This window comes from Oratosquilla oratoria, chromosome 24 (genome assembly GCF_046742065.1).
Source record: "Oratosquilla oratoria isolate Oo_2021 chromosome 24, ASM4674206v1, whole genome shotgun sequence".
NCBI lineage: Eukaryota > Metazoa > Arthropoda > Malacostraca > Stomatopoda > Squillidae > Oratosquilla > Oratosquilla oratoria.
Window position 1 is genome coordinate 59327380 of NC_134800.1, and position 17436 is coordinate 59344815.

General features: G+C 44.7%; 1 protein-coding gene across 3 annotated transcripts in view; it reads right to left on the reverse strand.

Moving 5' to 3' along the window:
• LOC143038689 (uncharacterized) overlaps window positions 1-17436 on the reverse strand; it is a 104261-nt gene that overhangs the window by 8781 nt on the left and 78044 nt on the right. Inside the window, exon 2 of one of the 3 annotated variants that reach the window (XM_076208243.1) lies at window positions 14998-15498. The exons of 1 other annotated variant lie outside the window; for it this stretch is intronic. In XM_076208243.1, coding sequence (XP_076064358.1) covers window positions 14998-15245 — 248 coding nt within the window. In that variant the 5' untranslated portion in view covers window positions 15246-15498. The remainder of the gene's footprint in view (window positions 1-14997; window positions 15499-17436) is intronic. One more of the 3 variants, XM_076208244.1, reaches the window with a different exon arrangement.

Genomic DNA, 17436 nt, shown 5'->3' on the forward strand with positions numbered 1-17436 from the left:
CAGCATAGTCAAGGATGGGCCTAACTAACTCTAGATAGAGTTTGATAATTATTCTGCACTTCTATTCGTGCTAATGCACGGTTTCCTGAATTTAAGGTCAGGACTCGCTAGAACTCCAGTCTCTCTCGCATTCAGTTTTCTCTAAAAACGTGTTATCTAAGCTATATCTATTTTCGAGGTTGTGTAGCCCTACATTTAATACGCTGCATTTTGATACATTGAAGTTCATTTGCCATTGGTGGTGTGAAGCAAATGAATTTTTTTTGTTTATTGTAATGCTGCAGACGCTCGAGAGGTGGAGAGGGTGGGGACAAGCAGATGGCGGTGTAGAGCAGTGACGATGCATAATGGTCTTGGTACAGCTGAAGATGGTAGTCGCGATGGTTATCAATGACACACAAGAGATAGAGAGTAACTATCGATTATGACGAGAGGGACATCACATGACCCGTTACATTCTACGGGGTCTATTGAACATTGTTGATAATTATAATCAGAAGAGCAAATGAGGAGACGACTACATGCATGTCAAAGAGACGCGAATTTTACGGAGAAATGTATACAAAGATTTTGGAGAAGAGAGAATAAAGACGTGATGCAGAGGGCTGGGAGCGCAAGGGTGAAGCTGAGAAGGAGGAGGAGGAGGAGAAAGCAGCAAGGGAGACAGCAAGCGGGGTGACTGGGAACAACACAAGCAATCGATTGCGTGCGTTCATGAGAGCTCCGGCTAGAGTGCCTGCGCGCTAGAGCTGGCCGAAGACTGCGGCCAGATGCTGATCCTAACATGTGGTCCACACACCTGTATACATGAATTTTGCACGGTATCTATTGTTGGTGTAGGGGAAGGTGCATGCACTAGCTAAAAAAGAAGTGTGTCTGCTGTGACGTCAGTGAGGATCAATCGTGTAGAATTTCTCACTCGCACACCATTTGTCATTTATATACTGTTTCATACCCTGGCCCCGGTTGCACTGCCGGGACAAAACATAGCATATCACACGAGGCACTGTGTTTGTGTGTGTGTGTGTTTACAGTATTCCCCGTAGATCGGGTAATAGGAAGTATTGAGAATTCATCTGAGGTCACACCAGTCCGGCACATGATAAAAACAGTGCTCATTCACGCACACATTGAGGAACCTAATATTCAATGAACAACGAAATCCTCAATATCTGCAGTACAGTAGGGACTGATATACACACGAAATTAATTACTCCTCAACGTATAGTATAATATATATATATATATATATATATATATATATATATATATATATATATATATATTGCGATACGACAATACTCCAGACAAATCTAATTTTGCCTTGAAGGTGAAGTCCACCTATAAGGGTTCGCATGGGAAGAAGCGGCTCGCCTCAAACCACCCCTACCCTTCTCCTATACTTCACCTGGAACCCTCACCTCGCCAAGTTCCAGAGGTTCAAGTAGCACGGGATATCCAAGAAACGAAAACCGAAAACTACCATGCCCATAACACACTAAAAATAACATGCACGCGCGCGCACACATACGAGGAAAGTGAGAAGTTAGCGGAGATAAGGGAGGGGAAGAGGCAAAGGGGAGAAAAAGATAGAGGAGAGATCGAGGCAATGAGGAGGGATAGACAAAGAGAAGGGAGAGATAAAGTGGACAGAGTGATAAAGAGGAGAGAGTAAAGAGACATGCGAGAGGGAAGGGGGTGAACACACTTGGCGCATGCACGTGTCGCGCTAGCGGCCTGGGCCGCCAGGCCGCTTACATAACGTCCGCCTCCCGAAAGGAGGCATTCCAACCGAGCACTGCCTGAGCAGGGAGCCGCTTTCTCCCACCATGAGAAGGAGGCCAAATCACTAGCACGGCGAAGTAATCTGCCACTATGTTGTCCCTTCCTCCATCATATCCCTCTCCTCACCCAGCCCCCCCTTTCCTAACAAGGGAAATAATCAATTACAGCCGGTGCAGTAGTCCAGGCAATCGTCTACAGGCTGCGAGTGTGCAGTAACCTTATCAACCACAACCTCATCTCACCATGGTTCATCGTCGTCTTCCGTCTACAGGGGCGTGCAGATCGCGAAAACATAATGAAATCCGCGAAAACCCTTCAAAACCATGGAAGAGGCAGTCGTCAACAAAGACCGACCGCCATTGCGATCGTCTCGAAGACGGGACGGGGCTCAACCTCTTGTACATTCTTCAACATGAGATTATCTTACTCGGTTTATTTAGGCCTGAATAAAGTTCATGAAATAAAAATGTAGACTGTCCTATAACGCGAATGAGAGCTCGTACGTGCACGTGCACACGCACGCATACAAACACTCGCCCCCCACAAGCCTCCTCACACGTGAGCTTTCGTTGTGCTTACGGTCCTATTATGTAAGCAGTCTCAAGCGTGCATGGCTGCCGCTACACACTACGACGTAATATACACCCAAACAAACCCACCCACGCTCCCCAACCCCCGTGCCTACCCGGCAGCCAAACAAACTTAGCAGAACGCCCATGATAGCTGCAGTGGCTCTAACGCACCGCTCCCGCCCCAACCCCCTGAGGAGACCAGCCGGCCTTTAGAGAACCTGCGATGCTGCGCGTACCCAGTCGTGTTTCAGGGAGTGACGGCCTTGAGGGTAACAAGGGCCACTTGTCCTTCGCAGGTCGTCCCTCATATTCGTCCCTGATGAGGATAGGAAGAAGCGCCATCCCATCAATACAGTGATAATAACCTGACCGATGTTTCTGTCGTGGGAAAGGAGTCTAGTTTATGCCAAATTATATACAGCCCAAGCAATCTACAATGGCTCAAAAAAAAAAAATCCGTCCCGAACTTCGCTACACACACTTCCTTGTACATGAACACGTACCTGGCAGGCAACAAGACATCGATAACTATTAACAACACATACACATTGTGAAGGTCTCTTCCTTATTCCCTATCAACTTATATATATATATATATATATATATATATATATATATATATATATATATATACATATATATATATATGCTGTAGTATTGTTTTCAAGACAGAAATGCTTTTAAAACCATAAAAAAGGTATTTCAAACACAAATTTCTGGGGTCACATGAAGAACTGTCACCCCAGAACGCCCATATGAAGAATCGTCACCAAGAGATCCCACCCGAAGAATTATCACCCCAGTACGCCGAATATTAACAGTGGAATAAAAATTAGGTTATGTTTATTGCTATACAACCGAAGAATCGTAAACCCAGCATAGGAGAAAAACTTTAACGCTGTCGAGTGGGGCCGGGACACTAACAACTACGCCATAAGACAGCAACTCGACGGCAACTTGCAGAGCGTAGGTGAGTTGCAATGCGCACTCAGGTATATTCTTCACCAAGGAAGACACACTATGATGATGGCTACAGCCAGGTTAGTCATTCGTCTCCGTGGCATCCTTTTCAGTTAGAGAAGAAATTATTCCGCGGTGACGTTCAGGTGTCCGGTGCACATCTGTGAACTGCTGTTTTTTTCATAATATTCTACAACATGTGGTGAGGAATAGTTTAGTCACACAGACCTAAATCTACTCATGTGTCCGAGGGAGCAAGCGACAGTTCGGCGCCACAGCACCCACCACTAGAACCGTTCCCTTACATCCAACTCTCGTCACGCGCGCGCACTCAGCCAGCCGGCGGCCAGAGCATATACGCGCGCAATCTCAATGGACTTAAAAGTTCCCCGCACCTGGTCAGCCAGGTCTCTGAATCACTGCTTCTCATCTGACGCCACTCCGACTTATTGCTACAAGCTCTGCAGTGGAAGTTGCTAAAGCACGCTCTAATTCGCCTATGCCCCGTAAGAATCCTTTCCACAACTAACCACGACCTGCCAATAGTTGCCCTCTCAGCGTTGGAGCGGCGCACGTCCCGGCGATACGCAACCACGGGAACTCCCAGATCAAGGGGACACAGGGCACATACACCCGGGTCCAGGCAGGGGGAAAACAGGACTTTCGGGTCTATTGTACGTTATGTAGATGTTGAGTATTTTTCTATAGCGAAAACCTGACATCCATGGTGCACCCACCTTTCTGAGGCCCAACACACCCAGTCCAATTGTAAGACAGGTTATGAGCGGACTTACGTAAGCGGCTGAAAGGCAGCAAGTAAAGACAAAACAGGGAGGTCGACAGGAAACCTTTTGGGCCACAATGAATGTCAAACACCAGAACATCCACCAAACAACAAATTGAGACGTTGAACACTAATTCGGTGTTTCCAAAAGAATATTAAAACCACCGCGTCCTTCAATACCTCACTGAATACGCAGCCTAGTTATCAATAAAATTGGATAATTGAGATCTTGCGTTATCTTGTGCAACCAAAATGCTTGGTTGCACAAGATGACTCTACCATTACAAGATCAACGTGATTATTGGATTCTGTTGGACATCGCGAATTCCCGCTATCAGGAAGCTACGACAATGCCCTTTACAGAAGGCTTTCCAGTGTGGTCTTGGTCCAACTCGCTGGCGACAGAGTTCGAACTGTCGCCACTTCAACCTCCGGCACAAGCAGCGATGCTCTGATCCGCTCGTAAGTAAGCTATGTAACACAGGGTGATTATAACCGTAATAACGGTCACGGTTGCCCCCTCTTCAGTTTGGTTAAAATTTGACTGTTCTCGCCATGCAGTGGATCTGGATGGAATTCTGATTGCACATGTAGGCCAGTGCGAGAATTATCGTACCTGACGGCAAACGACTTCGACTGTATCGCGAACTGCCCCAGGTGCATAATTACTGGTTATCTGAAAGACATCTGTGCAACTAGTGGTTCGTTCCACATGAACACATCCATTAAGAGTGCCACTCGAAGGGGGGGGGGGGTCTTGCGTGTGCGCGCGTGAGAATGAGATATAATCTGCATGCAAAGTGAAAGTTCGGCATCATCCATAAAGTATACTGCGCGTTCTGTATCAGCCACACAACGAATACAAATATTAGCACGTGTAAACAAACCGATATAACACGGAAGTAATGTACACACCGCATCCGTGCCAGTTGCAAGAACAAAAACTGAAAACGCCACGAAAAAATGTACAAGTTTTTATCTTTCCTGGGAGAGCAGGAAGATCCTTAGCACCGTCCGCTTTTTCTTAAGCTACCATACATTGGCTTCTGCTTAATGCCTTGGTCTTTGAGCCACATGGTGACCCACAACCGCTCGAGAAGTTCCTCTCCACCCTTTTTTATCCTGTACCCGTACTTCAAGCTACCACACTCGCCTGGTTCCTCGCCTTCATTTACTTTACTTTGCTCAAACATACAAAGAACATTTTTTTCCTTTCGTGATCGGCCCTCGCCCATCCTACCCACGTAGGCCTCCTTCTAATTATGACACGGCTAATACGGGGATGACCTATTTTTCTCCAATTTCGCAGTTATGCCTTATTCTCCATAACAACAATCTGATCATATATGGGCTCAGTAATTAGTATTCAATGTCCTCGTTTAAAAAAAAAAAAAAAACTTCGAAATTCTTTCTAATGCTGTTGAGATTGAACATACTTCACAACTAGAGAGATACTGATTATATGAATACCCTGTAACTTGTCTTCTGAGAAATAACAATTTTTAAATCGGTATGGAGCATTTACCGGCCGGTCCTATTCTCATCAATCTCTTTTTTCACTGATCATTTATTTTGTCGAAGCCATAGATCATCTAATTGTAACAATTCAGCACTTCAGTTCACATCATACCTCAAAGACGTGTGTCTGTCTGTGTGTGCGTGTGTATTTATCTATTGTCTTATGGGAAGGGGAGTCACGACCGTGGTGTTCCGTGTGTGTGTGTGCATGTTCAAAATAGACCTAAACCCGGACGTTCCGATGTAAGCATCGCCTAAAATGGTTAATAGCAAATTGTCATAACCAAAGTAACTTTGTTACCATGGATGGAAGGAGGACTATACTTCATTCGAGCAATCATAAAAAAGGATGGCATACATTAGATTAATGACGTCTATCTCTACCACTCCACAAACCCTCCTGTACAACGCAACTCCAATGCAGCGCCAACAAACATGGGACCACGAATAAAATATTTATAATGAGGCAACGAACACGAGTAACCTTATTGCGGTACATCTACTAACAACTAACATTTAGAAATAGGTAGAGATAAACTGAGACAATGAGAGATGGACAGATATGTGTTTACAGTTCTGCAGGTTTCTGCCGCGCTTTACATACTATACTGAACAACACCATGGGGGTAAACAGACCTTTGCCATTTGATGCGCGCGCACACATACCACAACACACCCTGCCTCCGCCCAATGCGGCGTACGACGCAAATAAACACCGCTACGTTAACTACAACCACGTCCTGCAAAACAATCCTACGTGGTGGGCCATGAGTCTATCGACTTGCTACTGGAAATGCTACTCGTAAGCATTACATTTGACAAAAGCAATAGTTATGCCAAAGTTTCAAAGATATATAAAATGAACACCCCACTATAAACACGTGATTTAATTTCGCAATAACGTAGCATTCTTAATGTTGCCGTGAAAGTAAAGCATTCAACCATGTGCTTAGCAGAACCGTAGAGATAATGCTGAAGAACCATCTATGCTTATGTACGTATAATGCATAATGTGACGTAAGGAAACTCAGAGAAGGGGCTTGGAGGCAATTAGAATGCTTGCATGCGATAGGTATTGTGAAAGGCTGGTGGGCAACACGAAGTGAGGGAGTGTATACTGCGGACGTTCCGCGCAATCCCACCAAGTCACGCTTACATAAGCTCCAAGCCAAGGCCTCAGGACCAACCCCTCCTCTCCCTCCCACCCGCTGCCTCCCCTTGTTGCTGGGCTAGAATCCCGTACTCTCGTGCTATGGGAAGTACAATGAAAGGAACGAGGTAAGGTGCACCGGGTAGGGGCACACGATACCTGAGCAAATGAGCAAAGTGTGAAGGACAACCGGCCAGGCGAGTGGGTGGAGGGGACGGGTACCGCAGAAGCTGCTTTGTTTTGGGTGAAAGTGTCCCCGGAGCCTGTTACTGGTCTTTGATGGTGACTGATTTCATTGCGTAAATATATACTAACTGAGTTGATTGGTTGTTATATGCCTGCTGCCCAACACGAGCCTCTATCACAGTGGAGCAGGATCCACGAGGAAGAAAACAAAGAAGGTGCGGCTCCCGATCGCAGCGGCGTCGGTTACATAAGCGCGGTCGGGAGGCTTTTAACCCTGCCAGCCGACGCACGTCGACACGACTGTGTAAGAATATAAAACATCAAGAACACAAATATCAAGTGCCCTTAGATCTTTACAAACACAAAACAATATTCTTAACGAACATTAACCACCTATCATCCATATACAAAGGGTTTTTCCTCCTTTACCATAAAGACGTATAGCTAGGCCGTTTCACTTCATCAGCGACCCCCTCCGTCTCTTCACGTGGAGAGAAATCCCTTCGGGCTGCGTCAAAATATCATTCACACATACCACTCGCTAACACCCCACCAACTCCGTTTCCTGGATCGCGGTATCATCACTACACATCTATTCTCCACTCGCATTTCCTATCTCCCTTGCTTGCTCAACGCACCTTTCACCCCCAATCCATCTCATTCCGGGCGCCCCCTCATGTTCACTCCATCCACATCTACCTTCCCACACCACAAATGCAGTGTCGCCAGCAAACAAATTACTCCCCTCCCACTTTACCTCCATTTTCTTCCTCCCCAATCCCCTGTTCATTACCTCTCGCACCGCCCCAGCGATGTCCACATTGAATAGCCATGGCGACACGGCAATCCCTAAGTCACACCTTTACATCAGGCAACTCGATCTCAATTTCTAATTCCAATACAGAATCTACTATCGTGAAAGCTCTTCACTGCCCTTAACAATTTTCCTCCGATCACACATATCGTTAGCTTCCTGCCCAGTCATGTTTTCCAAATGCATAAAGCCTTCTCATATATTTTGCCACAAAAATCTGATCCACGCAAATCCTGCCTTTCCTCACCCCACTGTACCTCGCCAATCACTTCCTATTCCACTCCTTCCCAACTACACTCGACAAACGGATCCCTCCTAATCGTCTACCACATTGAATTAATGTAGATATGTATGACGGACAAGGCTACATCGCAGGTGTTAAAAGGATGGAATATTTAGTGAACATATGTACACACATTATACGTGTTACGTAAAAGCACCTATGACTCGTTTTTCCAACATGTGACAGGCGCAATCACGGGAAGGTAAGGTGAAAGAGGGGTACATCATCGGACTGGGATTATGAAACGCTAACAGAATTCCTAGAAATAAAAATGAAAGGGGGGATAAAGTACTAGTGCGGACAGACCTCATTGACGTTAGAATCCCACAAACATATTTACTTTAGCTTAATTCAGTTTACCATCAATTTGCTAAGATACATAAATAATTTGCAACGAAAAAATTCATTTGCGAAGCTTTTGTACACCAATGGGCCCAACTTTACGGGCCCGCATTATTACAACAGAGAGGCAGTGAAAGTTGTACAAACGAATCACCACAATCAATACATATGCATGGAGCCACATTTTATTTTGCAGTGATACCCAACCTCCCGCCTTTCTCTTAGAGGCGTCTACATCCACGAAGGTAGGTCATGTAAAGACTTCTCTGGTCATTCTTCTAGAACAGCTTGATCAGACTTATTCTATTTTGTTCCAAAAAGATGTGTAGAAGAAAGAGCTGAAGGAAGTGAAGCGGAAGGGACGACCTAGGATGAGATGGATGGATGGGGGGTGAAGGGGGCGTTCAGAAAGAGGGAAGGAAGTAGGTAGGAGATAGGGATGAGTGGAGAATGTGCAAGGGGTGGGGCATATTATTTTGACGCAGCCAAAAGATTTCTCCCATCTTTTCTATTTCTACATGAGGAGACGGGGAGGGGAAGGGGTCGCGATGCGTTACGTTTGACGCAGGGCGGATGAAGGGATGACCTGTCATCCATGAGAAGCCGAGATGGAAGAAGAAAGGGTAGGTGATGGGAGTGAAATGGATGGGAATAGGCACGTGTCTGACCTATATATCTCCCTTATAAGGGGGGATGAATTCGTTGGTATATACATTTTTTTTTTTTTTTTTTTTTACAAAACCTTCCCAGGCTCTCCTGTGGCATCATGTCTTTCCAACTTCTATGCGTTCGTAATTTATTTCATCTCAAGGTTCACAAGAGAAAGAGAGAGAGGGGGGGGGGGGTGTAATGCTGCAGTGGAGAGATGACAGAGCGACATCGCACCTGACCCCAACACTCACTCACTCGCCCGCCCGCCAGTTCCCTCCACCCGCCCGCCCGACCCCTCCACGAGAAACAAGCGCTGTGATCACGTGCAACGCTCTGAATACACGTGACTTAAACACTCCAGCCGCTACCCCTCGTGCATGGAAAATAACATATTCTCAAAAACACGTGTGGGAGTAAAACACTAATATTGTTAACTCTGGTACAGTTTTGGTCACTTTAATCGCCCCTGAGGTTTACTACGGCACCTAATTTACATTCACTTTAGGACGTGGTACCCAGTATATACCCCATACCCCAAAATATATTAACAAAATATATATTTTAGTTGTCTTCTACGATTCAAAATAAATAAAAACAACACTGTAAATAAGCACATGAAATGAACAGAAGTGAAACATATCCAGCTGTTTTAGCATTATGAAGGGATGAAATTACATATCACCATATCACCTTCAACCACGTCCTCAAAATCTTAATGGCATAGATGTGAGGTGTGCAAGAGCACCAGACTCCGTGCATAACTGGCTTAACTTTGGCAAAACATACGACATTGTGCAAATACTATAAAGTGGCAATGGACACGATTTTGCATCAAAACAAGCAACCCCCCCACACACACACACACCACTACACCTACGGGAGTCACTGTAGCGAAGTGAGGTTTGAACACCAAGAACACTTTGGGCATCATGTCTTCAATGAAGACTAATCAGTCATGTTCACATGCTGAGGAGCCCCCCCCCCCCCACCCTCACCCCAGTCCGCCTGCGCAGAGAAAAGGTTAAAGTGAAACTGTCACCTTAGTCATGGGAACATGGGTGAGCCAAGCAGTACTCAAGGTCCACGCTCACCGCCACATGGAGGGAAAGGTGCCCTACTTCCACCTGAGCAAGGACGCCTTCTATGCAGCCAAGACAAACAAACCAAAATGGCGATGGGAGGAAGCAGAAACTAAAAGAAGTTACTGCATCTCATGGGAGGAGACACATCACCAAAGCATACCACTTTCACACTGCCGTCCAGGCGACAAACTTCTATTTTAAACCTTCACGAGCAGTCAAAGACGAACCAGTAATCTGGTGTATCTTAGACGACCCAATATGGCTGTCCCATTTGCCCAAGGACCCCGCGGAGTTCAGGAACACCATCTCAACCTTGCGTCGAGTTCACTAGTAACTTCCGATTGGTAACAAAGTCAAATCATGCGCATAGGCACACACACAAACTCAGATATTATTTGAGAGAAAACACCTCGTGGCCCATCTCGAGGGAATTCAACTAGTCCCAGGCCTATTCAGCCTAGGAATAATTTCCAATATAGTGCACAGCGGTGATGCCTCTTTACTCAAGAGGCATCCCTTCCTCAGTCACCTCAGGCGTTGTCGGGAGTAAGTGACCAACAGTCATAAATACGCATGCACGCCTACGTGGATTTATGCAAGTAGTGTGTGCGCGCGGACGCACGTATGTTCCGACATTATTCAATCAACTTGGTTCTACGGTCAAGCGTATGTGTACAAGTACTGGGGATTTGTCTGGGTTTGGTTTGTCGCATTTACAAAGGTGGTCGGAGAACACGGCTACCTATAGGACACCTATAACCGTAAATTGGGCTTGTTCGTGTGTGTGTGCGGGGAGGGGGGGGTGTATTCCGATCAAGCCAAGATTTCGTCGCATTGTGGGGAAAGCACAACATATGAAAATTTAATATACCGTTAGCACATATCAGGCTTCCCCCATGAATCCTAACACACCTTTAGCATTGATGAACCCAGCCATCCAGTCTGGAAAGCGACAAGGACTGCTCCCACCCACATTTCGACTGCCCATCCACGGTGATCCACCCTTCCGTCCTTGGAAGCTTTGGCGCCGCTGGGCCCGCCCTCACCTCCCGTAGCCACGCCTTCCAACCGGTTGCCGCGACGTCTCAGGAAGCCCAATGCATTCAACACGTTCGAATACACGTGATACTAGAAATCACCCCACTCTCAGGAGGTCCGTTATAGCGACTTAGCCATGGGTGTGGTCGAGGCACCAAAGACCGTCTAAGAGAGAAGAGAATATTAATGCAAGGAGGCTATCCTGTTGTCTCAGTCGCCTTGACAAAGGGATCAGGAACCCAGACAAACACGCATCCCATTGTTCCCACGTATTCTAATCCGGAATGATTTAATGACCCAATCCGGTGACCTGAGACAAGCACAGGGACGGAGGTCTACAATAAAGACAACCACCTCCACAAAACGCTTACAAAATTCTAGCAAAATGTACTATTTTTTCTGGCTAACGCATCCCAGAGCCCCTAGGCACTGAAGGTTTAACAAGGAACAAGCCTTACAAATTTAATGCGGGGTCATGTTTGATCAGCTCCTGAACAATGTAACCGGCTCGATCGCTCCCCACCCTTCTCTCTCTCTCTCTAATGCAGTACAATGATCTGGCCCAAATCTGAACCACACATCCAAGAGACAGGACTCGTTTCTTTCCAGTGCACTATACGCAGGTATCATGCGACAACTTTGGATGCAGTTCAGAGTGCGCGAGCAATCTCATCTTGCTCGAGAGCTTTCAATATCATGTGATGACTCAGTAATGCACCGTCGCAATAACTCCACAAGTTTCCCCAGTTAAAGGCTGACGAGTACAGACGCCTCTCACCATCAACGGCCTGCTTTTCCTTGACCATAATCTATCACCTGCCCAAATCAACAATCTAGTGATTATGATAGGACGTTCAGTAATATAACGGGGTGTAACAAAGACAATAAACCCCGGTGAGCGAACCTAGAGATTGTGGAAGAGGGCGAAGTAAAAGGACTACGGGGACGGGAGCGGGCGGTAGAGCGGGGGATGGGGGTGTCGTCAAGAATTGACCCGTGCAACCGCCAGAAGCCAAAAACGTCTCTCCTCATCGAACATACCATGCAATGTGTTTTCTTCTATTGTTCTCCTGCAAGATGCCCTTTCTGTTATCATATTTTAAGAGCCTGATAGTGCAAATGCTGTAATTAATGGGACATAATTCAAAAAGTAATCAGCCAAACCCGCAATGTATCGATGAAGGTCTGACAAAAATAAATGAATATTGTCAATTGTTGCCTTTTTTATAGCTAACATGTTGCAATACTATCCCTACGGCTCCTGAAATTAAGAAATCCCTATAATTATCACATGACCAAAGCGCGCAGAAGACAATACCTCAAAGCTCTAAGAAGAGGCCTCTGAAGCAATACTCCCCGGGAGTCAAACAAGGGTTTCACTCGCCCACATTACGAAACAGACCTACTGTCACTCCGGGCTATATTGGGCATGGACAGTCCTACCTTGTGTGACGGAAGATTTCATTTACCTAACCCGATCCGAAAATATCCTACTGGCTTTCACGTGACCACCCTGTCACACTTCTCTTTCTCGTAGAACAACAATGGTATCTTGCACGACGGAAGAGGTACCTAGCCCACTTAAAATAACAAGCTATCCACCCTTACCTCAATTACGAGGGCCCGTGCGGTTGGCATCTTATATCTGGACCTGGCCCAATAACCGTACTGCCTTCAACTATTTACCCCATTTTCCCACGTTCACGTAAGTGCTGCCGGTATCGCACACATAATAACGCAACACATATCTCATAGCATATCTAGCATTATTTAGATTAAGTCTGATATGTAACCAATATACACATTATCACACACACTCCAAATTATACATTCACAAACATTCCCTGGCAAGCTCACATATACTACAAATGCAATGTGATAAAACCTTCCACAAATTTAAGTACATTCACATACTCATACCTATAAGTACGCACAAAGGAACCAATGTGGGAGAAGTGAGAACAATACAGCAACCTTTGGAAACTGCATTAAACATTCGCCACACCTCGACGACCACGTCGTGTCAAGGCCCCCTGTGAAAGGGGGTGGGTCTTTGGTGCTCACTACAGCAGCGCGGAGCCCACAATGGAGGCTGTAACGACCACAAAAAACAAGAACTTGCCAACCCAAAAGAAATGTATTCAATGCACAAGACCACACGCGAAAGGGGGTCACTACTTATCCCAAGCCAAAGGGAAGGTAAGCATTATATTCCAAATCACGAATGATTATTCCACCTTCACACACACGCACGCACGTTACAAAAATTCTGGTCCACTGAAGGACGTGCACGCTTGTCTGCACACCCTACTGGATGGCAGACAAAACCTGCCGTAACTAGTGAGCCTACGTTGAAATATTACCGTAGGCACAATCATTAACGAACCTTGAATGGACAACCAATGTAAAGAATCTCCAAAACTAGAAAAATGAAATCCATGAATGACAAAGCTGGCACGAACATCAACCCCTCCTCTCACACGACGGCAGTGAGTTAAATTGGACCACGGCACACTACAGATAAATAAAGAATTACTACTGATAATTCAGTAACTGAGAATAAATAAACAAACAGTAAAGTATTCCCTGAAATTTGACGTTCCATACAGCGAAGACCATGCTCCGGACCCTAGCAATAGGGAGAGTTGACGAGACACCCGATACGTCACGTGACCAACGCACGTGTCGGCTGAGCCAGCCGAAGGCCTTGGAACGCACGCGATCGTGCGCACTAACTCGATAACTCAAGTCATGATTCAAACAACTCCGAACCTTTCACCATAAATATGAACCCAATAAATTCTGGAGGCGCAAATTACAAAGTCACTCAAATAAGAGTTAGAGCGGCTACAAGGTTGTTTGAACATTAAAATTATTCTGGAAACACAACCCAAGTACCAGTAAGTACCAGAGGAGAAAAATAAAGTGACGAAAAAAAAGCACATCAGAAAGTACAATCCTGTTGCAAGGTTAAAACGACCCAGCAACAAGAAGAGGTGGTAGACAGCTTGCGGCCTACGACCAGGCGCGGCCCGATCTGCGCGCAAGACCTTGACTGAGGCTGGCAAGACGCCGCTCACTTCCCTTCTTCTCATCCTCAGTCACAAAACACAACCGGGACTCCCCACCACCGTCCCTTTCATTACGACAGAGTATCATTCTTAATTCGTGGCCATACAGCAGGACTTCCTGCTAAAACGCGCTGCACTACAATAAACATCAGACGGGATGCATAGACGAAGTCCCCATTTACGTGTACTGAAAGCAATCCTGCTGTAAAAGCACTCAAATTCTCGAGGAAGACACATTCTTACACCTACGTGCACTGTATCCACGACAATCAATGTAAAAATTTCATACCAAACTTTATGATTGCTAGCAAATTAAAGACAACTTCCTACTACAAACACGGCGAAATATAGGTCACACAGTGATAGGTAACAGCGCGCAACCTTGCGACCCCACTCGTGATGGGCGAACCAGTTATTACTGGATCGTAAACCCGACAGGGGCCTAGGCGCCGGACTGCCACCCCTGATGATTACGCATGTGTTTACATACGCGACGATCTCCACAAGGTAACAATATTCTTGACAAACCCAAAAAAACATACTGAGTACTATAATTGGAAGTAATAAAACACAATCGTGCGAATTCCATCACCCTTCACGCCGTTCCTCCAACGAACAAAATGGATGCACACACAGTACCAACACCGTTAATTACATGAGAATTCCTCTCAATTATATGAAACTGTGCAGCAAAGACCAACAAAACGCAACTCTGTTCTCCTAAGCGTTGCACGAGAAGTCAGAGAAAACGCTCTCCTTACCTGTTGCTGTTCTTGGGTTCTTCCAGGGACGGTTGGGGTAGCGTCGGCGGTGGCGGCGGGTGGCGGATATTCTGGAATGGGTTGACATCTTTTCCCGTGTGCGAGGCGGGGTTCGTGCATTGCAACAGCAGGCTGAGGGCGACTAGCAATAACACGTGTGGTTGCGTGGAGGCCAGCTGGCCTGGGTGGCACCAACGATTCTTCTTTTTACAGTTCAGTGGCCGCACGCTAGCCAACGAATCTGCCATAACTCTAACAACCGTCTCTATAGACAGGACGCTCCAACTTACAACGACAGTCACTCTCTGGGAATACAAGATTTGGGGAGGTTGCGTTTATCTCTTATAAGTCTGACCTGACTGAGGTCCACCAATGTTCCCTGACCTCTCCTACGACGGTCATCTCCAATACTCGTCCTTATGGTCACAACACACCATAACACGAGGGTTATCACATGTTTAGTTCTTACTGTAGCACACGACAAAATAACGTTTTGCAGCACTGGAGAACAAAAGAAGTGTTGAAATAAATCTCTGAGCATTCTGTTTCATATCCCGCACATCTTGTCGAGCTATCCACGTTCCTATTGTTCGCTGTTGACGCGCGGCGCAGTATCATTCTTCTCTAGTTTTCCATCAATTCAAAAAATATCGTAAAGGTCATGTTGTTTGGAACGTGACAATTTTGACGTGTACACATCCTCACGCTATAAAGGTCACGTGTTGTTACCAACATCGCCAAAAGATGTCTACTTTCTAATCATAAAAAATAAAGCACTGCTATATTTTCCAAATATGGGTTGGCGCGGAAATGATTACGACTGAGCACAAAAAATAATAAAACCATTGTAACGACGGGTTCACTGGATCGTGCAGTCGCATACTAAATCCATTAATAAAGACATGTGCCCTTGTACAAATACAAGGAAACCTGACCGTTCTTGGAAATTGACGGAGAAAACAAACGACAAACCTCGACTAAAAACAATGCTAATACCTTGTCCCGTGCACTGCGATGCACTATATAAACCTAACGATACCTTGTCCCGTGCACTGCGATGCACTATATAAACCTAACGATACCTTGTCCCGTGCACTGCGATGCACTATATAAACCTAACGCCTTTTTTTTTACATTGAAAAAATATTGAAATATCACTGGACATACGTTTCCAAGCACAACCCCAGACCTCCATTTATTAACACATAGCTCTTCCCACAAAGCATATATATGCTGTGTTCATGTGCATGCAAGCAGCACATTCCAATGACATTACACTAGTCTTGCCTCTACTTCAATTATTCTATAAATCCCTGTGGCAAAGATAAACACCCCTAGCAATATATCAAAATGGTAATGTCGCTAGATTTTATTCGGTTAAGAGTGGGACCTTTAGGAGGGAATGGGAAAAATTCTTGGTTATAAAAGTAACAGGTAAAAAAGTCACAGAAATGAAAACACAGGGGAGAACTCGAACAATGTTTGTTATTTGAATCTTTACAGAAATGCCATCCGGAGTGGTTATTTTCATCAAATAAAATAATCGGTGAGTGAACTTTCTTACTTGGTTTGTATAACTAATGAGAATAATTGAGATTTCTGTGAATAAAGCGACAATAAGAACTTACATAAGCATGATATGTAATTGAATTATAACTTGTATGTGCATTTTATATCTGCATTTTTGGGGAATCACCTATTCATAAATAAATACCAAACTTGGGACTTAAAAAAAATGCCGGTGTAATTTTATGAAAATTGTTACTCTGAAAATTATACATATTTTCTTTTCAAATTCTTATTTAAAGATAAACAGCAGAGACAATATGGATTCGGTCGAATAAAGATATCCTGTTTCTAGGTTGGTCTGAATCCAAGGCGTTCGGTCTTCAAATTATTGGCCATGGTCAAGAGCTTACCATTATTAATAAGGGGTGTAGGACAGTTCCTCACCGGACAAGTGACAAATAGGATATTTGCTCACCAAAGGATTATTTTTTACTTTTCTTGAGCTTACAAACAATATACAGGATTTTTTGTTATATTGAAGTCTATTACAGCAATAATACACAATATCCAAACTTTCATGTATAAGTTTTTAATTAATTATAAACTTCAATACAAATTTCTTCCATCAATATATAGTGATTACAGTTTTACAACTGGTCCGGTATTGAAGTGGGTTCATTGTCCACACCATTAGACTGGACTTGTAAACCACAAAGGACAATTAACCCACTTCAGTACTGCACCAGTTGTAAAATTGTAATCACTATATATTGATGGAAGAAATTTGTATTAAATTTTATAATTAAAAACTAAAATATGAAAGTTTGTATATTGTATGTGTATTATTGCTGTAATAAATTTCAATATAAAAAAACCCTGTATTATTGCTTTAATAAATTTCAATATAAAAAAACCTGTATTATTGCTTTA